Source organism: Aspergillus welwitschiae, assembly GCF_003344945.1.
Source record: "Aspergillus welwitschiae strain CBS 139.54b unplaced genomic scaffold BDQ94scaffold_14, whole genome shotgun sequence".
Taxonomy (NCBI): Eukaryota; Fungi; Ascomycota; class Eurotiomycetes; order Eurotiales; family Aspergillaceae; genus Aspergillus; species Aspergillus welwitschiae.
This window is the reverse complement of record NW_020798708.1, coordinates 680,600-707,741: the sequence shown is the minus strand read 5'-3', so window position 1 is coordinate 707,741 and position 27,142 is coordinate 680,600. Positions and strand designations below refer to the sequence as shown.

General features: G+C 47.4%; 6 protein-coding genes across 6 annotated transcripts; 5 read left to right on the top strand and 1 right to left on the bottom strand.

Annotated features, from left to right (window-relative positions):
• The first annotated feature begins 1,681 nt into the window (after window positions 1-1,681).
• Window positions 1,682-3,879, top strand: nsdD (GATA-type sexual development transcription factor NsdD). The gene is made up of 4 exons (XM_026775403.1): window positions 1,682-1,987; window positions 2,074-3,007; window positions 3,100-3,432; window positions 3,599-3,879. Exons 1-4 carry the CDS (start codon window positions 1,956-1,958, stop codon window positions 3,809-3,811), a joined length of 1,512 nt encoding a protein of 503 aa, XP_026626999.1. The 5' UTR covers window positions 1,682-1,955; the 3' UTR covers window positions 3,812-3,879.
• An 8,400-nt stretch (window positions 3,880-12,279) lies between these two features.
• On the top strand, window positions 12,280-13,753 carry BDQ94DRAFT_28176 (macro domain-containing protein). The gene is made up of 2 exons (XM_026775402.1): window positions 12,280-13,161; window positions 13,220-13,753. The coding sequence occupies exons 1-2, from the start codon at window positions 12,527-12,529 to the stop codon at window positions 13,635-13,637; spliced, it is 1,053 nt and encodes a 350-aa protein (XP_026626998.1). The 5' UTR covers window positions 12,280-12,526; the 3' UTR covers window positions 13,638-13,753.
• Window positions 13,754-14,362: 609 nt separating this feature from the next.
• On the top strand, window positions 14,363-15,661 carry BDQ94DRAFT_143008 (GLTP domain-containing protein). Its single transcript, XM_026766139.1, has 4 exons — window positions 14,363-14,606; window positions 14,668-14,726; window positions 14,787-14,905; window positions 15,020-15,661. The coding sequence occupies exons 1-4, from the start codon at window positions 14,480-14,482 to the stop codon at window positions 15,312-15,314; spliced, it is 600 nt and encodes a 199-aa protein (XP_026626997.1). The 5' UTR covers window positions 14,363-14,479; the 3' UTR covers window positions 15,315-15,661.
• Window positions 15,662-15,716: 55 nt separating this feature from the next.
• BDQ94DRAFT_178471 (amino acid permease-domain-containing protein) lies at window positions 15,717-17,597 on the bottom strand (the record flags this gene model as incomplete). The annotated part of the gene is made up of 5 exons (XM_026773137.1): window positions 15,717-16,501; window positions 16,565-16,927; window positions 17,148-17,161; window positions 17,229-17,413; window positions 17,478-17,597. The coding sequence occupies 5 exons, from the start codon at window positions 17,595-17,597 to the stop codon at window positions 15,717-15,719; spliced, it is 1,467 nt and encodes a 488-aa protein (XP_026626996.1).
• Window positions 17,598-24,642: 7,045 nt separating this feature from the next.
• Window positions 24,643-25,236, top strand: BDQ94DRAFT_143004 (uncharacterized protein). Its single transcript, XM_026766138.1, has one exon. It carries the CDS (start codon window positions 24,730-24,732, stop codon window positions 24,940-24,942), a length of 213 nt encoding a protein of 70 aa, XP_026626995.1. The 5' UTR covers window positions 24,643-24,729; the 3' UTR covers window positions 24,943-25,236.
• A 14-nt stretch (window positions 25,237-25,250) lies between these two features.
• Window positions 25,251-27,069, top strand: BDQ94DRAFT_143000 (putative integral membrane protein). The gene is made up of 5 exons (XM_026766137.1): window positions 25,251-25,573; window positions 25,637-25,741; window positions 25,790-26,172; window positions 26,230-26,294; window positions 26,351-27,069. The coding sequence occupies exons 1-5, from the start codon at window positions 25,421-25,423 to the stop codon at window positions 26,734-26,736; spliced, it is 1,092 nt and encodes a 363-aa protein (XP_026626994.1). The 5' UTR covers window positions 25,251-25,420; the 3' UTR covers window positions 26,737-27,069.
• Window positions 27,070-27,142: the final 73 nt, after the last annotated feature.

Here is a 27,142-nt window from a genome sequence, read left to right as displayed (position 1 = left end):
TGGAAACTTGGTATTGAGGGGGCGGTTATGTAATTGACGCGGTTTTATTTTTCTGATTTAATATTAATTTTATACTTTCTCTCCTCCGTCAGCCAAAAGGGAAAATGGAAAAAAAGAAATTCTCGGGGCCAGGGACACCCCCCTGGTAAGGCTCCATCACTCTCCACCCAGATATCCGCACATCGCCAATATGATCCCAACCCACTCCACACTTCGTCGAAGATCCGCAGTTCGCAGCCGTAAAGCTTCTGTAATTCGCCGTAACTTTAAAGTGGTCACAACCTCCGGTATGATTCGACGATCTCATAGTCCGTTCTGGCTCCTCCGCCTGCCTGTCTCTCTAATTTTCCAGGTCTGAGCTCATCTGTCCTAGGCCGACGTAGTTTTAGTAGCTCCTGTTTGGATCCTCCCATATCTCGCGTGTGTGCGGGCCTGAGTGTTGGACTTAAGTGGGCTAAGTATAATTATAATTGTCTTTTATATTTGTACGCATTATAACTATTATAATCTTCTGCTGGTGCTGCTCCTTCCCATTGTTATTCTTCCTCTTATGGTCCCGCCCACCCTGCTGGCTCAACCAACTACCCACCACTCCTACTAAGGTATTTACCCTGCCCTTTTCCTCTGCATCTCTTCCCCTCTGAATTCTTGCATTCCAATCAAAAGGAAAGAGAGAAAAAAAGATTCTCTCCTCCCCCTGCCCGAGACATCTTCGATCCCATTGTCGTTTTCCTTTTCCCGAACCCACTTTTTCACCCCTTGACATTTCACTTCCATCTCCCCCAAAACTTCCCTTCCCTCTTTATTGTCTGGAGATCGTGTTCTTTCATAATCTACCATTACCACCATCTCTTCCTACCACCCCCGTCCAACTACTGCCGACATCTTGCGTCCTTGCATTTTCTCTCTTTCCCTCCGTGTTTTCTCTCCCTCCCCTTTCCAACCAGTGATCACCTGTCGTCCTTATTTTCCATTATTTTTCTTGATCGTTCCGATCTTGTATTTGTTTATTTTCTTTTCTTTGCCGCTCTTTGTTGGGGGTCGCTAAGGAAGAAAAATAAAAGGCTCTACAGAGAGACGGAAAGGAAGAGAAGAGGACCAACCAACGTCTCCCTTCCCACGCGACGCATTCATCTTCACTATCCCTTGCGTTCACTGCGCCTCCGCCGCTCCCGCGAACTCAAACATTGTCAAATCTACCTCTTGAGGGAACTCGGCACGAAATTTCGACTGCTAATCCAGCTATTCGGGCTTCCTGTGCAAGGTTTGACCTAGGGACAGATGGTTATTCAAAGAGCTGGAAGGGCCGTTCCGATTTGACCTGTTCGCTGCGCGTTGCGGGTGCGTGCCGTACTCTCTTGGTCGCCCTCTACAAGAACTCACCCCAACAATTGCGGGCACTTTCATCGCGATCGCATCTACTTTAATCTACCTGATCTTCTTACGCCACCATAACCCCCGGAGCACTTACCAAATATTGATTTTGAATCGTGTTGCCGCCTTCCGCCGCTTATTGTTTTCTTGGCCGATCCAGCCGAATCTCTCGCTCGAATCTCGCCCGATATCGTCGCTACCACCCCCACAACCGCCACCACCCCCAGACAATCTTGGGTGACGAAAGACGTGGCAGTGATTCACGTTCCAAGATTTTATAATCGCTAGAATACTATATAAAGTCAGGTCATTGGACAAAATAAATCGAGGCGAGCATTCGGCAGCGAAGTCACCAAGTCAGTACTCCGCAGCCAATACGTTTTTCTTTTCCGCCTTCGAGTTTCTGAGAGCTCAGTCGCAATCACTGTGAAAGCTCTCGCGCCTTGCTATTACCGTGCATTCTCACCGATATATCGGGGCAGCACAGACAGCACCAATTCTACCATTGGACGGTGGCGATAGGTATTGAATGAGATTTGGAGTATTTGCCCTGCAAATTATTGGAACAAGCCGTTGGCGTGATGGGGTCGTTAGAGGCTGAGCACAGGCACAGGTATGTTTACCCTATGGTAGCTTATCGCAAATAGCCATGCGGGTGTTCTCCGACAGCAAAGGTGCTAATGATTGTTTGCTTCTTAGGGAACATCTACCAGCGCTGGGTTATCTTGGTAAAGACGGACCCAGCTACGCTCCGAAGCACCCTGGTATAGCAACAGCACATACGTCATCGCCAACACCACTGTTAAGTCCAACCACCATGTATCCAGGCCAACCCTTACCTGTCTCCTACACTACATCGACTGGTTCTGGTCATTTGCAAGCTGGATACATATCACCCCCGGATTCGCGCCGCGCGCTTGAGGAGGAGAAGGACAAACAGCAGCAACAGCCTCAGAGGCAATCGCTTCCGTCAATCCATGAGGCTCTAGGGAATGACAACCATTTACCATACCCTGCGCCGACTCCGGCTCCACAGCAAGCTCATCACGCGCCACCTCATTCCTTACCTCCTAACATTGTCGGGCGGCCAGCCACTGAGGGACCTCCAGGGCCGCCGAATCCCTTTTCGAGCGGAGCAGCAACTGGCCCTTTCGTGCGGGAACCTGCTTTTCAGCACCAACTGCAAGCAGAAGCCTCAAGGTCGAGCTTGACATCGATCAACACCCAAGATTCGAGAAACGCGTCCTTGCAATCACTTAATTCCGGAAAATCACCTACTCAAAGTGCAAAGACCGGCATTACTTCGATTTCCGGATCCCAAGTTGGCTCTGGTTATGAGTTCAGCGCGCCTCCTTCTGCTGGCAGTGTGGCCTCGCCTAATGGTTATGGTGCGTTTTCACAATCATTCTCATTTCAGCCGCAGCCCCCATCAAATGCACCAGCGTATCCCTCAGCTTCTTATGATGCTCGAACCTATGGGGGGACATCTTGGAAACCTGGTGTACCAGAAACTGCTCGCGTGGACGATGTAAAACCGGGTCTAGCGACCCGTCCAGCCATTGCGGGGCAACCACAAAGCGATTCTGTCAAACGTCACCTGGATATTTACGATGTGGAGACATCCCTGAATGAGGTATGTGATTTTCTACTATGGGACCAAGTGGACCGAAAATGAATCGCCAATTGGTTCTTTGATATGTGGTGCCAAATCGCTAATTATACTAGATTGCCGAGATGAGCACAAGAACCTTGGATTTTTCCAGGCACTATGCGGCAAGGGCACACCACACTCAGCGGTCTGGCCCTGTATTGGGTTCCCTGCCCTCGATCCACGAAGTTGAGGAGATGCTCAATATACAGCGTCGTAATCAGGATGCTTTGATTCGCATACGGACAGCAATTTTGAACCAGGAACATGCCATGGCAGAACAGATGGCTCAAAGAAAGGCTTTCAAAGCCGGTGGGGTACATGACGATGTCCACCACATGGCAATGTACCAGGAGGAATACAAGGGCAGTGGCGGGTTCGCTGGCCCCGATTCCAAAAAACGACGAGGGGTATGTCTACTCTGGATATTTTCTCTTTCCGTTGTTTCTCATTCACCGTACCCATTTCCCCCTTGCCCCTCAATCCCGTTTACTAAGGGATTGCCCCTCGCCTCTCACTTCTTCACAAGTATACCCACTTCTACTTTTGCCATCGCTAACAGCGGCGCTCCTGCAGAAAGCTGCCCCTCCCGGTCGTTGCCACAGTTGCAACCGAGCCGAAACGCCGGAATGGCGCCGTGGACCCGACGGTGCCCGGACCTTGTGTAATGCGTGCGGCCTGCACTATGCAAAATTAACTCGGAAGATGGGCGCGAACAAGGCATCCTCGTTGGGTTCAAATCTGAAACCCAAAACTGCCTTGGACTCCGCATCACCGAGTAGCCATTAACTTATTAGCCTGTTCATTTATGTGGCGTTGGAAACGGCATGGGACTAGAAGTGTCAGGCGTTTTGAGTCCTGTTTTCACTTTTGATCATTACCTAGTGTTGGCTTCGTTTTGGTCCTCGTTTGATCTGCTTCTGGGTCAAGGTTTTCCTTTCGAATGGTTTGGATGATCACGAAAACTCCGGGCATGCGGACTTGATTTGGTTTGGTCCCATTGGTCCCTTGAATTACCTTCTAATACCCTTGCACGTTGTGGGAAAAGGTATTCCGATAGACTTTTTGCTGTTTTCCCCATCTCTTTTATTTTTCTTCCGTTTCCCCTACCTATTCCATTTTCCCCTCAGCCCCTGCTTCATCATATTTTGGTGGCTTTAATCTTTACTCCGTTCTATCATCGCTGTGCAACTGGCTTGTGTGCACTCCAACCTCTTGTTGAATTTTTCTTACGCACCGCTTGTCTTTGGTATTATGCTACTTGTTGCCTTTGCTCTGGTTTACAATTATACCCCCCCGTTTCCTACCAATGTCCTGCTGCTTGCTTGGGAATTGCAATCACCTCCAGATGTGCCTATATGATGTTCATGCACTCATGTCTGTCGTTGAAAAATGAAGAGGGTCTACTGCCTCCGTGTTATGACTAAAGTGTAAAGATAGTTTATCTCTTCATCCTTGAAAAATTCTACTATACATTTCACTATAATGGCCGACTTTCCATAAAGAGAGGATCCACGAATTTGTCTGCTATGAGGAAAGGTGAGACCTCATTCGGTAAGCCGGGTTTGAAGGCGAGAAAGGTATGCAGTTCTCCGACCCTCGGAGTTCCAATTCAATAATACAGTCATAGCAGTAGCTATCCACGGATCCTTAGCCTACACTATTGAGGCGCAAGCGACGAAGAGGCAATAGCGCCTGATTACTTGGCTTTCCCACACCCCGGGATCTAGACGCCGGTACTTTTTTGGCCACCACTGTCCACGGAGTTGTGGCAATTGTTGGAGTCAGGGGCTAGGCAAGTTAAACTCGGAAGTTGATTCTTTGGCCCTTTCTGTGACTCTGTAGCGTACCAACGTGTCGATTCAGGACGTCCTATACTAGTTTAACCGGCATGACCCCGATTGGTGATGATCCTGCGCTAGCCACGAATTACACTCCTTATGATGCGGTTAAGTGGCGTCTCCAGGCTTCCATACCTTTCGCGTCCCGTAAATCATATACACACAATCCCTTGGATCGGTCAATCGAGTAAAGATCCCTTGGGGTCAAACCTCGGGGTATCCGGCTCTACAGTGGGATACAGTGGAAGGCGGAATCAGTGAACCGAAACTGACTACCAAATTGGGCCTAAACATTGATTACTTAATGTTGCTTTCGGCCGACCCACCTGTAATCAATGAGCAGCACGGTCGGGGTGAACCCGCTAAGGACTGGAAGCAACCAGAAGGTCCTCCAGGTTCGTACCATGTTTGACTTGGTGGCTCATGACACACGAGTCACGGAGTAGCCTATGCCGAAATATTTCCTTATTCGCCCGACACTCTCTGAATAACTTCAACTTCCTAGCACAATTTTCCTGGCAATATCAGTTCAGCGAACGTAAAGAATGACCCCAAAGTTCTGTTTGGATCGATTGCTGTCACTTAATGTGGTACTTGCGCTACCCCGAACGATCGAACCGATCCGATCTCACCTTGTCTCATCTTGCAGGGGTTCTCGAAAACCAACTACTGAGTCAATTGTTCCTGCAACTGTTTAGTAGTAGCAGAACATTGGCTACCTTCCAGACCTCGGAATGACGCACCTCATGTAGATACCTAGACTAGATGTAGTGAGTGCATACAGAAGGCGGTGGCTAATGGTAGCTAAGATCTTATCCTGTACCATAGTACAAACCCCTCTCACCGCCGATTCATCCCCGGCATCCTACTTACCGCCTCGAACGCCTCTCGCTCACCTCCTTGTGAGGTCAGGTGCAACAATTTCCGCGGACTGGCTTAGACAGGTCTTCCTATACTAACCGGAGATTGTTTTGGTATCCGCATACTTTTATCGATAGGCTAAATTAGATAGTGTTCAATAGTCTGCATATGGAAGAGTTCACAGAATCTGTCATTAATCCGAGAAACCCTCCACCTCCAAAGGAGCACTACTAGTCATTACGCTCTCCTTTTGGTAGTGACCCTGTAAGTAGCACTTAGTAGATCGCACCTGCAGGTAATAACCATGATGTCTGTTTAATTACGGACAGATGGTTAGTCTAGTAGAGATACCTTCAACTCTCCCTTCTGACCGTCTTCGCCGTGTGACATGGTAATCTGTCAACTGCGCACTATTACTATTTCCCCATAATATTACCGAATATAACCAGACGAGTTTGGCCAAAGTTGCATATGGAAAATCATACCATGTAAAAGAATAAGCCCGTAGGTTGATTTGGAATTAATCTACATGCCGTGTCTCCACGTCCGGTGCGTCTTTCCCATTGGCTAGTTCTCGATCACGATCATGCCACACATCTAGCAAATCTGAGATTAAAGCGGCCCAGCCTCCATACCGTTTTAAAAATGCTTCCTCGGCCGTCGCCGCCAGTGCCCGATAAAGTAAGCCCAATATATTAATCAATTAGTCGCCACAACACAATTCAACAGAACCCTTCTTCAATGTCTCACGGACGGGATCTCGGGCGCCAAATTCCACTGCATCTGTGCCCCCGAGATCCGACCGATCGGACGAATCGGGGTTACGTCATGGGAGGCTGAGGGAAATCTACTACTCAATATAATTTAATCTAAATCGAGTCAGGGAAAGAACATTCTCGATTAATCGATGTTCTTTGGGGGTTCCGAGGTAACTAACTAAGTAGACTAGGCAAAATTGATAACTACTCGATGTCATTTTGGGAATGATTCTCGTATAGAGTCTTGCGTCATGTGCTCCCGCTGCTTCCGAGAGGATCATGCATAGCGCCGCCCTTGATTTGCACAACGTATGTATAGTATGTAAAGTCAAGGTATGTACTAATAACCCACTCGTATATACTCCGTAAGTCCTTCTATACATAGACAGTCTATTAGGTTCAGTATCATAGTGTCTCACTACCGACCCACTGTATCCAGTCTGTCGGTACTGCTGGCCGTGAAGGCATCGACAGACTGACATTTCAGTTCTGTCTCTTTCTGTGTCTGCATGATGCAATCCTCAGGCACACTACCTACGGATCCTGCCCGTGCATACAAGCTCACTTCTTGACACAAGGCTTGGTTGCTGTGGTAGCCTCATGGATTACCTTACAAGTCAGTGTGTCTCAATGGGCCATCTTTGCAGAGCTATAATCTGACCCCAAAAAGAACTTTTTTTAATAGTCGCTGAAAGCTCTCTGCCTCAGACAGAGAGAGAGAGAGAAAATAGAGGAAAGTGGTCTTTTGCTTACTGCCTCACAAATCGTTTGTGCTCCGACTTGAGCAGCAATGGTGCAGTGAGAAGAACGTCTGTATTTCTTTAATCCAAACCGTCAGCTGCTTGTGGAGTTGGCCGTGATGAGTCTCATACCAAGCGGGTCTGAAGGGCATTCTCATAGTAACACGTTGTCCTTGGGCAGTAGCTAACTGGGTCCCAAGCCAACACACTTGGCTTTCTTCACCCAACAGCATCGATATTTTGACTTCTCCGATTGACACCGAAGCCAATCTTGAAGCGGACCTACTTGAGACCTAAGATCGTCTGTTCGAAAGAAAAAAGAAAGGGGGAAAAAAAAAAAATGCAATGGCACACATTCCCTCTTTCCATTGATCGGCGATGAGGGCCGATGTCTGGGTCGATCGGGAGATGTCCCTTATCGAGCCCACAGTTCGCGGACTCCCACCCCTTGCCCACTCACTCTGGATCTTTGGGCCAGATCGACACATTCGCAGTTGTGCCTGTTCCTGATTGTCACCCAAGATTTTCATCAACTTCCGCCATGTCCCGGTGTGGTCAAGGCCACAGCCAGCTATTTTGACTTATTCTACGCCACGAACCACTTCACTTGCTAGAACATTCGCATCCACGATCGGAATACGTCCCCCAGTGGATCGATGGTTTTGAAGCATCGGAATCTGATAGGTGACAGCACTACAAGGCGCAAGTAAAGTCCGGGAGGTTTCGTTGGTTGTATCCGGAGTAACAAATCTTGGGACTGCAGCTTCTCGAACTCCTTTCCTACCCCATACAGCCACCAAGAATACCCACCATGAGCAAGAGCGTCGTATGCTATTTCGGTGGGCGTTGTGGGCCTGTACTCTGTTGGTCGCGTGTGCCCCCCAATTCTTCGCAAGCTCTTAAGCCTCACCGATACTCGTTACAACTGATTTGGCTATTACTAGGTATTGGTAGTAGGTAATAGTCGGTACATCGAAGCATACGCCTCCGTATGCGACTACCTGCTCACATACCCCATACATCCATACATGACCCTTGTCCTACGTATTACATACGCCAGTCTTGTCTGATTAGGAGGCTCGATGTTATTAATGCTGTGGAACATGGCGTCCCCATAACTACTGTGTAGGTATGCCCCTACATGGCAAGTATAGGCAGTAGGTCTTCGATAAAGGACATTGACACTTCATGATCGGGCATATATCAGAACATGAGTCCGCTGTTACACGACAGCAATAGTCAAACTTGACATACGCGGCTCCTTTTTGGATTATACCTCGGTGGAGTGTTGAAAAAAACTGGTTTTTTTTGGCAGCGCTATAGTCTGCATGAGGCTTCACTTGAGCTGATGTATCCCAGGGAGGACAGCCAGATTAACTAACTATTTACATTCCTGCTCCGTGCATGCATGCATGCATACTGTATGCCCATATGTACATTTGCCATGCAGCAGCGTAACCCTGCGTTAGGTAAATCATGTATGCTGTATGTACAAGAAAACAAAGTATGTATTGAAGCGTAGAGGAGTCTGTATGTAACTTACTTTACATGCATCCATCGTTACATACAAGACCTACATACGTACTTGTATCTGCAGGTTTGCGTGTGTCTAGTAGTCTCACGCCTCGTGTCAAGCGAGGCATTGGAATGCGATTGGTGGGACGAGGCTTTAGTTTAAGGTATCTAGTGGTGCGACTCCTGCGACCCAAGAACGGAACTCGCTAATCGGGCCCCAGCCTACTAAACTACCAAGTTACCAAGTTATCCTATCCTATCATGATCCAAGGGACAGCAAGCTTATAGGTAGACTAAATCTCACAGAGTTCCTGAAATGGATAAGTGCCAACTCAGCCAGCACCGCGCCCCTCTCCTGAGACAACAAGCCATGACTTGTGAACACGAGGGGGAGCCAAAGGAAAAAAAAAAAAAGCAGACGAAGAGGGAGGCCGGAATGCACGGCTGCCTAAGTCAAGCTGCTAGGATGCCTTAGGAAAAGCCTCCTGCAAGTATGCACGTAAGAAGTGCAGACTGAGCGGGTGTGAGTGGATAACACCTAGTAGCTAACTAACTAGGTTTCTCCTCCCATCTCATGATTTGAAATTTCAGATGTCTCACTCTTTTCTCCTGAATGATTCTTTTGCTTGTGGTCCTATAGTTCCCCAGTTGCGTGAGTCCCCGTAGGTCCCATACTACGGATGTTGCTTATTCTAGTAAGAGCTTCGCAAGGATTTCCTGATTTCCTCCCCCCAATGATATCCACACTCGTTATCTGGAGGTTGTATTACCTAAGGGTAGGTCCCGTCCTATCCTTTCCTCTTCCATCGCATTGTAACCCGCCCCGTTTCTCTCCTCCCCCCAACAATCGACAATCGAACTAGACTTTTACGCTTTGTTTGGTTTTCCACATCGTCCATCCGGGCAGTGCTACGATCTATCGGTCAGCAGCATGGAGCTTTTACCAAATAAAGGTTAGAACAAGCGATCCCACGGGATAAGAGGTAACTCTCATCTTGGGTTCCCGACTAGCGTGCGATGGTGGCTCGATGGACAAGACATCAGATCTCAACCAAATGGGTTTTCTGCACACAGCCCCACCGCGGATAACCCCGCTGACTGGATGGAACAAAGAACCGTAATGGAAGGCGCTTGGCTATCTTAAATTTTAGATGGGGTACTCAAGCATGAAGAATTTGCAAGCATCAACCGCTAGAAGGGAAATGGAAGGAGGTGATAATTGGAGAGGAGAAGAAAGAGAAAAAAAATTTTTTTCTTACTTGCCCCTCTTATCTTGGTGAAATGTTTGTTTATCCCCCTAATTTTTGGACTAATCTTCTTCCAAACAAGGGAATTTGAATTTGGAATTGGCTTCGCGATCTCATGGTATGTTGTGCTACGGTGCACAAGGGCGCGATGAACCTATTGCCCCACTTCACCCGGGAACAGGACAGATTAGGGAAAGTTTTTAAGATCGCGCTGATCGAGATCGCTGCGATGTCTCGGCAGAAGCGGCGGGGTGTAGTTACCGCGCTCTTGCAGCGAAGAACACCTATCTTCTCTGCACTACGGAGTACTAACTCACTGTAACTGCCTCTTCCTAGAGGTTTTTATTTTATTTTTATTTTTGTCGGTAAGTTCATCCGTCGCTCCTTACTTTGCTTGGTTCTAGTATTCCTTCAATCAATTTTCAAAGATTTTTAACGTTGTTGAACTTTTAGCCTACTTTCGCAGTAATTTACACTCAATGTGGGCGGTTTTATAATTGAACGTAATACCATCCAGTATGGCCTGTCTTGTTCTGGGCCCTGCTCATCTGAGTAATAATGAACTATACGTAACATGTTATGGTCGCGTTTTCTATGAGCCTGAACAACTGCCTAAATGATTTCGTGAGTCTATCATGTAAGGCAATCATGACAACTGTCATGAAGAAGCACCATGTCCTTGTTTTCATTTTTTTTCACTTTGCTTTCCCGCCAAAGATAGAGAGGGAAAAATAAAATAAAATAAAAAGTAAAAATTAAAAAAGGCAACGGGGAAGGCAACTGAATACATAATGTACATGACTTCTAAACAGCGTACTATGCACAGGGTTCCCGGCTAGCCAAGTCTCGCTTATGCTTATAAAACAGAGGATAAAGAGCAACAAGCAGGGTTGATGCAGCTCGACCGACACCGGCGGTATGTACCTAGGATGTGGACTGCTGTAGAAGATCGGATGGCAGTCCCGATCTGTTTCATCCAAACGATAACCAGATTAAGAGTTTTTCATGCAAAAATGATATGCATGAAATGCAGTGGCCGGGATAAAGAATCGAGGCGCTGGGACTATCCGGTGGTCATACCAGCAGCTGTATTGTGACCAGGTATCTACTTGGCTTAGTTTTATGAGGTGAACAATATGAGATTTGACCAAAGTGGGCAATAACTACTACTGGCGCTCATGTCATCTTTTGGTTGACCTTGATCTCTGATCGATGGAACATCGTCGCGTGCCGCCAGTCGGCGCGCGCCCTTGCATTAGCTCGCCTCGCTCATGGCTGGTCCAATCAGAGCATGAAATTGTAAGATTGTGGCTTCTATCTGGGAGTTATTGCACATAGATGATTGCATATATGCTGTGTGCGCTGTATACTCTACAAGTCACATTGGTTAAGATAGGTAAGATATTGGGGTAAGAAGCTCAGGTGTGGTGGCGCAAGGGTGCTCGGACCGAGTCATGAATTAACATCCTTATGTATGGGGTAAGTAGTGCGATAGTGTCAGGTTGGTTGACATCATGACAGCTCCGATCATACCGATGTACATTATTATCTATCATTCTGATATGTTGACATTGTTATCATGTCATGTATTGAGGTAAGATACCCTCCGCCTTTCCTTATCATGGTCATTGTCAGGCAATTCTTATGTTGCACAAGAGGCTCCTTGCTGCTGGCCCTTGGGCAATTATTGGCCTCGATTAGAATATGAGGATGTCAATTGATTGAGATCGTGCCATCGCAGATATATTTGATTATTACTTTGATGTGTCTGTTGGTACAGGATAGTACTAGGTACATTCTGACCTTTACGCGATTTTCAAAATAGCACTTGTTGCTTGCAGCGTGAATGTCAGGTATGAACGGAAGACTTGTGGAAGGCAGCTAGAAGGCGGTTGAAACAAGTTCGCTTATGCTCATAGATATACCATTGAGTGATATTTTCAAATGCCAAAAGATTGGAATAAAACACTACCAGGGGTTCTTAGCTTTTGCTCTTTAGGATAGAAGTAAGCATTTTCCCATCGGTAGCTAACGACACACTGCTGTGACCTCTTTGGTGGTAATGTTGGGTCACTGAGCATACTACTTTAGTGTGCGCCTCCATTGGCAAAGACCAGAATTCAAAAGATTTCTGGTCAAGGACATGCTCTCATGATCAGTTGTAGGACTTCACTCAATGTTATACTGGGAATTAGTTATCTATTGATCACATGCGGGCATTACCGTTTTCAGAACACCCCCGATAAGATAACGGTATCGCAGCGCCATCACGTGCAGTTGAGCTCCCCTCCTTGACAACAACTACTAAGACATAAAGTCCTAGTCTATCACCATCACCATCGTTATCATCTTTGTCACATCACAGATTAATGCCAGCTACGAGATTTCTCGTGAATTGAAATCCACGATACGACCAGCAAATCTAATTAACTCAGAGGACATCCTGTGGCGAGCGTTCGGTTTAGTCAATCAACCTGTCATCATCTGCTCAACTTACTCACACTGCTGGGTTTGATTCATCTAGCCAGCTATCTGCCTAAAAATGGCTCCTTCACTCGTACCTCTCGCTGAAATACCGACCGTTTCCCTTCTATACAAACTGAAGCGCTTGGTCCCAGTCTCCTCCCCGCTCGCGCAGCCCTCCAAGGCCTTGAACGACACCATCTCTCTGATCCGCAACGACATCACCAAATTGGATGGAGTCGACTGCATTGTGAATGCAGCCAACAAGTCTCTACTTGGAGGAGGTGGGGTAGATGGTGTCATTCACCGCGCCGCCGGACCTGGTTTGCTGGAGGAATGCCGCACCCTCGACGGCTGTGACACCGGTGATGCCAAAATAACCTCTGCGTACGAGCTTCCATGCAGACGAGTCATTCATACCGTTGGGCCAATCTATGATCTTGAATTGCAGAGAGGGAGGGAGCGCCCGGAGACTTTGCTGCGCAGCTGCTATCGTCGCAGTCTGGAGGTTGCCGTGGAGAACAACATGAAAAGCATTGCCTTTTCAGCAATCAGCACAGGCGTGTACGGCTATCCAAGTGAATTGGCTGCCCGCGCTGTTCTGGACGAGACACGGAAGTTCATGGAGAGTCCGAGCAACATCGGGAAACTTGAACGGATCATTTTCTGCAACTTTGAGCGCAAGGATGAGATAGCCTACGAGAAGTTTACTCCGTGAGTAACAATCTACCTCTGACTATACTGGTGCCGTTGGTTTGACTAAAAATATCAGCTTGTTCTTCCCTCCAGAAGATCAGGGTGCCCCTAGCGCCAACAGCGACCGCGAATCTCAACTCGAATCTGACGGTGAGTCTTCGAAATCGGCGGAGATGCTCGCAGCCAAGCTTCCCGACCCACCGACCGTTGATCCTGCCTTGAACGGAGAACCGGAGACTAAGAAGCAAAAGGTTAACGCGGACCAGACCGAACGTAGCGGTAGAAGTTACATGGAGGATTTCTCTATCAGATCTGACGATGACTGGGAGGAGGTTGACAAATCGGAAGATGGCCGCACAGAGAAGCTGGATGACGAGCCGGTTGAAGTTGATAGACCTCCCTCTGCGACTGATGTGCAGAGCGTCCAGTCCAGTGGGATCATTGAGATGGACGGTTCCAACGCTTCGGACAGTGTGCTGGCAAAGGACTGGTAGTCGCCTTGCTCCAGCTGACCTTGAAATAGTTATGCATTTGAGTGATGCAACGTTTGCTTCAAGTTTGGCGTTGAATGGATTCATTCATGGGTAGCGCTTATCGACATGCAGCGCGGTTTTAATGAGTTTTCATCCTGGTATGTAGCACGTCTCTACGACTGGGCTTTCACTTCTCGGCAGCATTATTTTTGTCTCTTAAGTAGTACTTCCCCCTTAATGGTGACATGATTTATGTGGTATTCGACCGTTTGTGCAAGGAGATCATCATGTAGCCTGTTTAATACGGGTCCACGATATCAGGGCAGTAAATTGACCATCGTAATAACAGCTTATCCGTTGACCTTGCGGCATCCCTCGCAACCGTCACGTAGTATACGATCTCAGAGCTAAACCTTAACACTAGTCAGGTTGAGATGCAAAATATATACCGGTGGCCATGTTGTCGCTGACGTGCTGATTTTTGAGGATGAACTTTCTAGGTAACTAAGTCATATAGGCAAGGGTATACAAACGAGGCCAAAGGCACAACAGACACGATGACGTCGCTGCCCATCCCGTGACGGCGAAGAGGGAGTTTGTACTGTTTGTGCCGTGTCTTACCTAAGGATAGATTGATCAGGGGCAATGGACCCGCTGATTGGCCTCACCGCTTGCGTGTCCCTCTTCCGGCGGTGTGGGAGAGTGTGACAGGCCGCCCGTCGTTGTTGTTAAACTGCCGCCTTCCCCTCCACGTTGCCTTTTCCTTCCCCTGGACCCCTGATTGTATTTATTTAACTCGCTCACATCCTCTTCACATATTTGTTCTCTGTCTTTCTTAGATTCTACTTTCCTCGCTAGTCATCATGTCTGCCACCTGGTTCGAGCAACAGAAGCGGTCCTTCGCGGACGTCAAGATCGATGCTGCCAACGACAACGGCATCTCGACCACCGAGTTCCTTGAAGCTGCTGAGTCCCTCACCACTCTGTTCGGTATGCCATTGGCCATGATTGTTGATAATGAAGGAGACAGTGCTGATAATATTTACCCTAGATGTTCTCGGCTCCAAGGCTTTCACCCCTGTGAAGAGTGATTTGACAAACAACATCAAGGTTTGAACATACATAGTACCCCGCAGTCAGATGCTATCGGAAGCTTACCCTTTATCACAGAAAGTCAGGGAGAGGCAGCTGGCTGCCCCCGCCGAGTCCGAGACTCTCCAGGCTCTCGTCGTTAACGAGCTGAAGACTAAGAAGCACGTCGCCTCTGAAGGTCTGCTCTGGCTTGTCAGGTATGTCTACCTACCCACACCTGCCCAACTCAATGTGCTTCAGCGGCTATTGAGTGGTGGTATACGAGCCACTTGAGTTACACATGCTAATATACAACCTTTGCTGTGCTACAGAGGTCTTGACTTCACCGCCCAGGCCCTCCGCCACAACCTGAACAACGGCAGCACCGAGCTCTCCGATTCCTTCCGTGAAGCCTACGGCAACACCCTCAAGCCCCACCACTCCTTCGTTATCAAGCCCATCTTCTCTGCTGCTATGTCGGCTACCCCCTACCGCAAGGACTTCTACGCCAAGCTTGGTGAGGACCAGGCCAAGGTCAACGCGTCCTTGGACGCCGAGGTGGTGGCTCTTGAGAAGAACGTCGCCATCCTGAAGGAGTTCCAGGGCCGCAAGGAGGCGAAGTGGTAGATATCGGGAACATTTGCTTATAATGTGAGGAATATCTGGCATATTTACTGGGCGCTTTTTAAAGATGTATATATTTTCTAAAGAGTCTGAGACTCCTTGCATGATAACTAGATTTTTGAATCGCGCGGAACTGGTTGCTGAGACCCGGTCGTTCGTTCTATCTACTCTTTGTGATGGACGCTGGAACTGGTAATTGTCTTTTTTTGTGTCATCCTTGGACATGGCATCGTGACTATACTATTAGCATGCAAGCATAGACAACAAGTGTTCACTTTTGAAAGCTGAAACCGAACCCCAGTAGTAGTCGGAATGGTATCTGTCGGGGGACGTTTCAACTTATCCCCGCCCACACTATAAATCCCACTAGTATACTGCCATCCCTTAATCAATAGCCCGTTAGCGCTACTTTGGCGACGCCATAACTGTGGGCCCATTCCACTTCTTATGTCCTCGAACAAACCAGTCAATCACCGCAAATAACAGAGCGACACCAAACACCGGAGCACCATAATTCATGCCGCTCGCCGTGACGGGCTGAGTCTCAGGCCAGGGAAGGAAGATCGTAATATAAGTACCGTACGCCATGGCGAAAGCATTAATCGGAATGCCGTACCTTCCCAAGTTAAACGGACCATAACGGATCTCACTCGAGAAGCGAACCCGCTTGATCAGCATGAAAAGGACAGGGACCAGATAGGAAATGTAAAGGGCGAGAGTGTCCAGAGACAAGACGGCATTGAACGCAGCCGAGGAACCAATGTTGATCAGGGCAATCAAAACGGTAATTGTTGTCACTAGGAAAAGAGATCGCAGGGGGATCTTGTACCGAGGTGATACATGCGCGAAAAACGATGAGAAGGGGAAACCCTCGTCGCGCGCAAACGCCCATGTGAGTCGACTGACTGACGCTAGGACGTTGAAGGAGGAATAGCAGCCAGAGAGGAGGATCGGTAGCATCATTGCGCTGGATGCTGCTTTTGATCCGGTCTGGGCATAGAATATTTCAATGATGGGGTATCCTGTAGGTGAGTCGAGGGCTTTCTGGAAGTCGCCCATAGTGTATAGTAGGGCTATGGCGAAGCCGAATGCAAGGACGGCGTTCACGCATAAGCCCCAGACCATTGATCGGGGAACGGCCCTAGGTGCGTCGTTGACTTCTTCTGACATGTGAATGACACCGTCGAAACCTGTTTGGAGGGTTTCGAAGATTAGCATTTTGGTGAGATGCTGGATAGGCAAGGGAGACTTACTACTTAGGGTGAATGCCGCTGTTAGCAATCCAATTGAATAGATCACCCCTTTGTCATGCCATCCACTCTGGTCAGTGACGAATTCAGTCCATACAAAATCATTTGTGTGCCGTTGCCCTAAAACGATCATGACGACCATGATGGCCGGGTATGATAGGATGTGAATAACACCTGATAACACTTCGACTGGTGCTAGGAGGCGGCGCGCGAAGATATTGACCAGCAAGGGCAGGAAGAGGACTGCAAACACTAGAAGAGTTCCGTGCCATCCTTCCGGGTTGTAGGAAGGGTAGTTCTGCACCAGTAGTCCCTGGATCTCAGTGCCAACTAAGTATGGCCCAACTGCGACATTGGCCCACCATGCTATGACCTAGTTATAAGTTTGTACCTGATGAGAGTGTGTACAATGCAAATGCCGAAATCGAATTACTAGAGGCTTACAGTGATCCAGCCTGTTGGAATAGAATCACAAATCAGCCACACAAATCGAGATTTTGATTAGACCAAAAGGCGCCCACCTTGAATGAAGCTTAAAATCGAGGAGCAAATGGCGCGAGCTCATATGTCCAGTGATATTGAGCACCGGCAACAGGGTTTCTGTGTTTAGCGATTAGGGACACGAACTGTGACACATGATATTCGCATCGTAGGAATCCACTCGTACATCGATGCCATTTCTGCCATAGATAAAGTTAAGCACAGAGAGCCGGCAAATGACAGTAGCATGCCATAAACAATTGCTACCGGGCCGCCATTCAACAGCCCTGCTTGAAGACTGGATCCTAAGGATTCCCAGGATGCTTGTAGGGTTGCGGCAAATGCTAGCATAGGTAGGAAACCTAGATATCTCTGAAAAACGTTAGTGCTCAGTGAGAGCATTAGGACATTATTGATACAGATACTATCCGCTTACCTCAAGTCGTGGCTTCCCTCGATACTGATAGGAAGATGGGGGTGGGGGATCTTCTATGCTCATAGCATGAGGCCCTTTTGCGGGGCTAGGCGGGCCGGTTTGGTTATCATGGTATTCCATAGCTTGCGATTGCCAAAGTCAAAATACAAAACAAAGCAGGTATATTCTCCAAGACCCTTAAGCCAGTAAGAAAAGCAAAAGAACAGAATGTCGAAGACAAAAAGAAAAAAAAGGAAGACAGAATCAAGCGGGATAGCTTTGCATATAGGACAACCAGTGGGCGAAGCTAACTGCTCTATGCAATGTAACTAAGCATTGGCGATATATTAACGCTTAAATGTAACCGGCCCGTGGCTTTGTTCTGTATGTAGGTGGTAGCCACCGTCCCAACTTAGTGCCAGACTTGTATATGAACTAAACAGGGATTCCATCCTTTTGTGTGTCTCATCCCTACGCTACCCGACACTAATTGCGCGTTCACACGCATCCGGATATCGGCTTGATGTATCTATGGTCTGAGAACGCATAGTGTGGAGTGATCTAGACCGGTGCCCCAGAGCTGCCCTTGTCGTTGCTTTATTAGATAGCAATTAATATACTAGGCTTGTGAAACCAACAAGACCTTGCAGTCATGGAAAACTCTTACCAGTTGGACATGAATCATATCCCTGTCAGCCTCAGCGCTAATGTAACATGGAGCATTTATATATGGAAGTAGCACAAGCTCCTGCTGGCTCACAATTTGTCTGTTCATCTGCAACCATCGATGTTGAGAGTGCCTTTTCTGGGCATGTTATCACAACATGCCATCATTATCATCATCATCTGAGCTTTTACCACCCTTGGAAACAATAACACCATATGACAGAGGCCCAGCAATCACAATTGTGGCCTTTGTCTTTTTCTTCGTGACTTTAATCATCGTTGCCGTCAAACTTGGAACTGCCTTGTACTCGAAGACTGTGCTCTTAAGCACAGATGCACCTCTTTGGATCGCCTTAGTACAGAACCTGTTTGCCCCTCTGAGAGCACGACTAATAGGATTAACTGCCAGATTGTTGCCTTTATTCAAAGTCTCCTTACCCAGTTTGCAGTAGACCATGGGCTTGGAAAGCATTCATCTTCTCTTTCCACTGCTGACTTCTCCAAGTACAACAAGGTTAGTCATCTCTCTCCTAATGACTCGTATAAATCACGGATCTTACTTATTTGGCTGCTGCTTATATAGCTCACCTATGCTGCTCAATTACTCCTGATTCCAGTTCTTTCACTCTCAAAAGTGTCCACCTGTCGACTGATTCACAGGCTGACACCCGGTCAGCGCATCAGACGAGCCAACCTGATTACCATGATAGCTGTCGGTCTATGGACTGTGTTTGCACTTTTTGCTACGGCTCTTCAGTGCCGACCGCACTGGGAGTATCTACCAAGCCATTGCGTCGGGAAGGTAAGGTCAGTGGTCATATAAAGTATCCCTACCTAATCATCAGCAGGGCGCCGTCAACTATCCAATAATTCTTATCAACATAGTCACAGACTTGGCACTGGTGGTAATTCCACTGATTATGATTTGGAGCGTGCAAATGACATTGCAGAAGCGTCTTCAAATAATTGCTTCATTTTCCTCAAGACTTGTGTAAGAGATCTTTGTTCACTCAAATATCTTTGGCTGAATGCACACTAACGATCCTGGAGCGTGGTGGCAGTCAGTATCACTGAACTTGTGTATCTCCCGATATATTTGCAATCATCTGATCCGACATGTAAGAGTCTCCGGGCGCTCAAAGCTATAAAGGCATAGGCAACTAATGCATTAACAATATTTTGCAGGGACAATTGTTGACGTAGACCTTTGCAATGAGTGAGAGCAGGATTCTATCGTACTCTATTCTGTCGCAGCTAATGTTGAATATCGCAGGCTTACGATGTATCTCAGCATCATAGCAGCTTGCATGCCTTCGGTCTATCGCATCTTGAGCAATTTAAGATCAGGGTTAAATGGCGTCCATCTGTCAGAGATCGAACTTAGCACCACTCAAGGAGCCACAGGATCCAGAACCGAATCTGGGAATCAGGGTGGTTCCAGCTCCCAGGCAAAAAGACGCTCTGCTTTCTTTCCAGGCTTTCGAGCTACCGAGTTGTTCTCTAGATATGATACGACGCAAAGCGGGTTGTGTACCATACAAGATGATGCAACTCGCAGAAACAGGGATGAAACAGAGAGCACGGAAAGCACTAGAGGGCTAACAGAGGATCAGCCACCGGTTGATGGGGTCAGAAAGACGGTGGACATATATATAGAAGTCAATGACATTCAATCATAATGGATGTGCATGTTGGCAAGGAAAGAGAAATGCTAGCAAATACCAATGGGCGAGTGAGCATCGGTTTGAAGCTTATGTGCACTACGAGCACACAATGAGCACATCTTTTGCCTCTTACTTTGATCACAGCTCGCTTGGAAGTAGGTGTTTTTTTTTTTTTTTTTTTTTTTTTTTTTTTTTTTTCACAGACTAAATTACGTGGGCTTAGCTCAAGCTAAAGCGCCCGCTGGACAGAGGTAACGAGGATCCCCTGCTTAGCTCTACATAGCCTATAATGGTGAGATTCTAATCTCCACTTTCCCCTCCGCATCACGATGAAGCCATTCGAAAGCAACATATTGAGGATAGAAGACAGGCTTTGAAAAATATGATCAAATAGAATTGGCTAAAAAGTTGATCTATCGTAGTAAAACCACCAGACAATATCAAGTTTACACCATTACATAGAGAACCAATTCTTGGGAAAACTCATCAGCAGGGATCCCTGTCAGGCCTCCACAAAGTATCACTGGATTGTCCACTAGTGGCTGGTTACATCCGTGAGCGAATTAATACTTGATATTATACTCTGTATTCCATTTTTGTCTTTCCTTCAGGGTATCATTCTCTTGAGGCATAAGCTGCCACCTCCCCCGGGGCAATGTAGTGAAGTCTTCCGAAAGTCCTTGGAGAAACACCCTTCGTCCAGGCTGTTATCATTCCTTCCATAGCGTAAGATACAATGTAGACACATAATGAGAAGCTGTCATTTATGCTCGCCAACTGGGTTATGGTGCCGACTACTGAGCCCATTGGTAGGAAAACTACTCATTAAATTAGTGTTGATAAGATCGTCCTCTGATTTGCCGATTCGGTCGTCTCAGATGTAACTAATGGCAATTAATATTGCACGAAAGAGGCTGTAGTGGCGAGCATCACTTGTGCTCTCGAAAGAGCCTTAAACTTTGTAGCTAGGCTTTCGTAATGAAATGACCCTTCTTGTATCCTTTAATAATTAGCAATTCTATCATGTCGTCTTATAGGCCATATTAATATACGCGCCTCACTATATCAATAATTTAAGAGCTTATATGCTGCCGCCAGCGTCTAAAAAATCTTCTACTTCCTCGAGGCTACAAATCAATGCAACGTCACCTGGTCCTAGATAAATATGGGTACTTTACGCTATCAGATGTGCATATCATTGCTTTCATCGGAGAGGACCTCATATTGCGATTGGACGATAATTTGAACAGTCTCATAGTTTCGCCTTCTACTTCCTTTGAGCCTTGTTTTCAGAGCATAGCGACCCAGCCAAAAGCGAATTAATTATCGGCACTACTCTTCCTCGTGGCATGCTCAAGATGTCATTTCTTTTTCTGCATAATTACTGGGAAATTGACTTGAATATCTGGCGATATTTTCTTTATGAACCCATATTCCATGGACATGCCACAATTCCGGCTTGACCGCAGGACAGTCGGCCATGAATATTCATGCCCTGTTCAGCCCACAAGAATCATAACCATCAACTTTCCCCAGCCACTTGTTTCATGATGCATTTGATATGCTCTCGAGTTTCTCAGAAATGATGCCCTTCTGCTCACATCGCTGTTTAGTGGAAAAATTGTAACCAAGAGGCTGCTTCCCCTATTCCGTGGCCCGATCTTTACTTCCTGTTGTTTGTTTTGTTGCTCATTTTGCATCAATGCATTGAAACAGGTTTCCAGGCTTAGAAGCCTATATTCGGCTGTTTATATTCCATTTGGCCTCCTTGATGCTACTCGAGATAACAATTTAGTTTGCAACACATCAATGGTAGCGGTACTGGTACAAGCAGGCGTTGCTCTATTCTTAAGCTGCCAGTGTGCTTGCAAACACTTGGCCAGACTTACCACATGATTTATGTACACATAAAGCTGGCCTAGGATTCATAGCTTGTGATAATAGTGTTGGACGCCACTGATGACTTGCTGACAATTAGCCTCCCCAGTGGACTTCCCAGATGGAAGAGCTACATTGCTCTCTCCCTTGCAGTCATTGGCTTCCAATTAACAAGATATGATGGGCTTCGGGGGAAATGATTCTCCACATGAGTACGTATAAAAAATGTAGTTAGGGGTTTTAGGAGGCACGACTTTGACGTGACGGTTGCTCGTGGAGGCATGTCGGGATAACACAAGATCCCAAGACTGCCGATATCGTTACTAGAACAGGAAACCATGCGGGAGCAATGGCATACCATGATTTATATTTGCTCAGTATAGGACGCACGATAACTTGGCCTGCTCAGAAAGCTTGTAGCACATGAGGAAGGTATATGGGATGATTAGTGCCAGCCTCTCATCAGCATTTTGTGCTCGTTGTTTCCATAAATGGACCAAACTACTGTGGAATAGCGTTTTGTCTAGTGGATACGGTCCTGTTCGGAGGAGCACATGAACCCTGTTTCTTTGCATTGCCCTGTCGATAGAGAGTGCTTGGCGCCTTTATTTCTCCGGGGAACTAAGCTCATCATTGAAGACATATTGAGATATTCCTAATATGTCCGTCTCTATAGTATCTACAAATTAGTTGTTCACAGAGGGGGTTATCCTTGCAGTCGAAGAGTGTCGCATTTACTCCCTATCAAACAGCCAAATCTACAACCATTGATAACAAACAGGCTCCACTCCCCTGAATTTATAAATAGATTGACACCAAAGCCATATGTGACGGTTAACGGGTTGGTGGGATGCTACCCCTCAATGAGATGAAACAACATGCTGACAGCCAGCGTTTCAGGCATTGGATGTCGGACTGAGATAACGTCTGTAAGTGATAATGGATGGCTGGTGCCAACGCTCAGGCATCGGGGTTGCACGTAACGGGATAGATTCCCGGCACCAGTGCAAGGAACACGATGATCGAGAGATCTTTGAGCAAGGAACGAACTCTCGGGTATCCACGAGCTCGGTAGTGCCGGCCTGATGTATGTAGGTCCTAATAGATTGTTGAGAATTAACAAGATCGACCAAAAATAGCTTCAAAAGCTGGATAATTATTTTGATCGACGTGTGTGATATTATTTCTCGCATGTCAGATCAGCTCAACCCATGGTTAATTGCGATTATTCTTGCTGCCACGGTGCCTCTGAACCATGGACGGACCCGAACCATGTTCCTGGAATAAAAATATTCACAGTGTAACTCCATAATCAGGTGCTAAGGTAGGATGACAGCAAACGCTGAAAAGGGTATCACCACCGACACTTTGTCAAGATCTACGCGAAGCATTCCCGAAATAGATATAGTACACATGATGGTAGGGGCAGATTTTCTTAGGCAGACTGGGCAATGGAACTGTGCGGGTTCAGCTGGTCAGGTCGGCACCACAAAAACAGTTGGCGAACTACAGCACGATCGGGAGCCTCTAGCTGGGTTTGGCAAGGCGTCTGAAATCTGAAGCCTTGAGTGGACAGTAGCCTTTGGGGCTAGAAATGTTAGCGTGAACTCCTGAGCTAAGGTCCTAAGCGAAATGAAATTTGATGTTCTAATCCGTCGAGTATTCCACACGAAAGATCATGCCAGCTAGAGAATTGATGGAGAGGTGTATGTTGGTTTGGGCCAATGATAGTAATTAGACATTGGTCCAAAGGGAATAAAGAGGCTTGAGTGAAGCTAAACATATTGCTGTATATGATTCGGCCTAGCAGAAAAGTGACATTCTTCCTTGTTACTATTGGATCGGCAACATCTCATGCCTGGATAGGTGTGGGGATACTGGGGCTGGGTTGCCGAACGATGAAAGGACAAAAGAGGGGGAATCTCGGCACGCACGGGTCGTTTTCTCAACACTTCGACTTCCGTGCCGTGTCCAGCGGGAGTATCCATCCTGGCAATGCTACGCTCTACAGGGCATGCTTGTTAAAGACGTGCACTGTCAACACAATGCTTGATATGGGTGCGGCAAATCTATAGTTCCCTGCTGCTACGGACATCCTGGGTAAGGAAGAGGGAGAAAATCAACATGCTTTGTGCTGAATTTGTAAGTACTAAGTAGCCTACCGCAACCAACATTTGCTTTTTCCCGTAGACTTGATCTTCGGGGAGGACGGATCTAGAATTTCTAGCGCCCAGAACAAACTCATTCTGTTCCCAGGAAGGCAAGTTGAAAAGCAAACGGACTGCGCTGATCACCATGAGAACAATGAGAACCCGGTCAATCATTACTCCTTCGAAATTAGGACAAAGCCCTGATTCTTCGAATCGCGCCTTTGTTGCGTCAGATACGCCCCTATCTTGATTCTATCTTGATTAGCATCTTGCTCATCGGGAGTGGAATGGAGATCCTTTATCCGTTAATGTAAAGTGCAGCCATGGGAGATATTTCTACATCGCTTCGAATTTGGTAGGGTGACATTATGGACTTGGTTGTGGTGATCAACGCCCAACTCACACGCTATGATTAATAGTCAAAGCAGGATGACAGGGATGTCCTGAGGAGACCATTCACCTGATGAGTGACAGGGAACCCTCTCCCAGCAGGGGTGTTGAGGTAATCTAATTCTTCTGCAGAGTCAGGGTCCCGGCTTCCCTTTGTCTTCGCAGGCTCAATGAAGTCCAATTGGCAGAGTTACCATAATGAAGAATTGTTGTTCAACGCCTATCGTTTCTGTGCAAAACCCATTGCAATTGCTAAATGTTATCATGTAATCTTGTCTTGGTATTCATAGCGCCCAGGCCCCTTGAGGCAAACGTTCCTGCGGCCGTGTGGAGCCCAGGTGGGTTAAATCCCAAAGGGCCAAAACATGCCAGGCAGTCCACCTGCTGCTATCTTGTGCAGTGGGCACGGCATGCAGCCGGCTATTCCTTTCACCATAAGTTCATTTTCAATCGGAGTAGTAACTGACTGTCTCCGAATATCCACCCAGGGGACCAAGCACCCGCTCTGTCCCTACGAGCTCCGCTATGGTCCAAGTACATTTGCCGTTACTGGCAAAGGCACAAGAAACCGCTGCCTCAAGCCGCCCATGGATCGATCCGATGGATCTTGATTCCTATCCTATAGGATCCAGCGTTAAGGACTCCATACAAAGATATCCAGAAAGACTTCTGCGGAACATGATGAGCAAAAGAGCCAGACAATCAGCCCTGTCCAGTATTCAGCGTCCGCCACTATAGACCTCGGTACCAGATCACAGGCGGCTACTTCCCCGACAGCCGATACCTCTGTCCCTCTTCGCTCTTACATAAGAATCTAACCAACGTAGCACCAGAACATATGCCGTACATCTGGAGTGATCCTCAATGGCAAGCAGGGAATACAGTCCTCTCCACATGGCAGCATTAAGACCTGGACCCGGGCTCCATCGGCAGTTCGGACACCATCAGCTTTCTCGTCATTGGGCGGTTGTACTCAGTAGACGGTACTTTGTTAAGAATCTTATGCGTGGACCAGTCTTTTAGCGTCGAACCTTTTCCCCCTTCTAGGCTACCCCTAAAACTATTGCCACTTAGGTTATATATCCACTTAAATGACAGTTACCCCGGCCTAGGTTGCCTCACACTTCCTTCCTCCCACACTTGGGGAGACAATGTCACCCGATTCTAGCTTGCGACCTTCGTTGATTGTAGCACTCGCGCCGCTGTGTGCTCCACCATGATCGAGTTCAAGGGCCGCAGCGAGTCAATCTTTATAGTTACTGTGGTTTTCTTGGGGATATCTTTCATTGCCGTATGCCTACGATGCTTCGTTCGGCTGCGGCTGGTGCGGGCATTTGGGTGGGATGATGCGCTGATGGTTTTCGCTATGGTATGTCCTATCGCCGCTTTTATCAAGCGAATCTGTCAATGTTAACTCCAATCCACTACAAAGGGCTTGGAAATTCTGTTTGCGTTATGTGGAATTACTGGCTCATTGTACGGCATGGGCCAGAAACTCGAGCAACTGGAAGATGGCTATCTTGAAACCGCCCTTTTTGTAAGTACACTGGCTATCACTTCGGATGATCTTGCTTACACGGAGAAGTGGTGGTGGCTAGGTCAAACGAGCTACGTCGTGACAGTTGTTGTCGCCAGGATCTCCATTGCGTTGGCCCTCCTCCGTCTTACTGTTTCCAAGGTACACACAATTCTACTGTGGTGTGTAGTAGGCGTGTCGATCATCGTGGGCCTTGTTTTCTGGTTTATGTTGACCTTCGAGTGCAAACCGGTGGCACACTTCTGGCAGCGCACCAAGCCTGGACACTGCATGTCTATCGATAAACTCCTCGACATTGCGTACGTATACAGTGTCACTGCGATGATCTGCGATTTCACGCTTGGCCTGCTACCTATCTTCTTGGTGTGGAAACTACAGATGAGTCGACAAACTAAGGCAGCGTTGGCGGGTATCCTGAGCTTAGGTTGCATGTAAGACGAACTGGACAATGCTACCCATTTACGATCGCATGCTAACACTCGCAATAGTGCCAGCGCAGGTGTCATCGTCCGTATCCCTTTCCTTCCCACTTACAAAGACACTGAGTTCCTCTGTAAGTCTGACAGTCAGCCACTCTTACCAGAATCCGTATCGCTAATGGGAGCAAAGACGCAACGACTCAGATATCTATATGGTCTAATGTCGAAGCGGGCCTCGGAATTACAGCCGGCTGCCTCGTCACCCTTCGCCCTCTCTTCCGCTGGTTGGGCGGAACTAGCTACTCTCCCACACGCAGCAAGAGGAATACCGGGAGTATGCCGCTGTCGAGTATGAACGGCGCCGGTAAACATCCCTCGCGAAGCGAACATACCACAAACTCGACCAAATTCTGGCGCCCGGATCTGAACCCTGACGACACTAGGGCTATTGTTACGACCGTGCAGACAGCCCAGGGAAGCCCGAACAGCAGTCAGGAAAACCTCAATCCGAAGCCAGGCGCATGGGACGGGGTCAATGTACATAAATCATTTGTTGTCACGACGGATGAGGCCTAGAAGTTGATCTTCTATGCTATTCATCTTATAATCATGATATGAAAGATAGTATATTCATTGCCCATATCGGACAGGGTATTCGGATCATCAGACAGCTAATTAACAAAGACCATGCGACGTGATCCATCCACCGCTCCCGCACAAACCATCTTGAATGCTTCGCATCACGATGTCGACGAAAGTAGTCTATCACATGCCATGATACGAAACCGGGTTATGAATACAGCAGCTTAAAGCGCGGCTTACTGGGTTGAGGACCAAACGTCAAGAGATCTTCATTTGCAGTGTAGAGCGCCTACGAGGAACCCGTGCAGATCTTGGCGTCTTTGAATCTATCACGAGTATTAGCAGGGCCTAAAGTCCGAGGCTGAAGCTTCGGTGACTTTCTACGTAGCACCTCAATGCC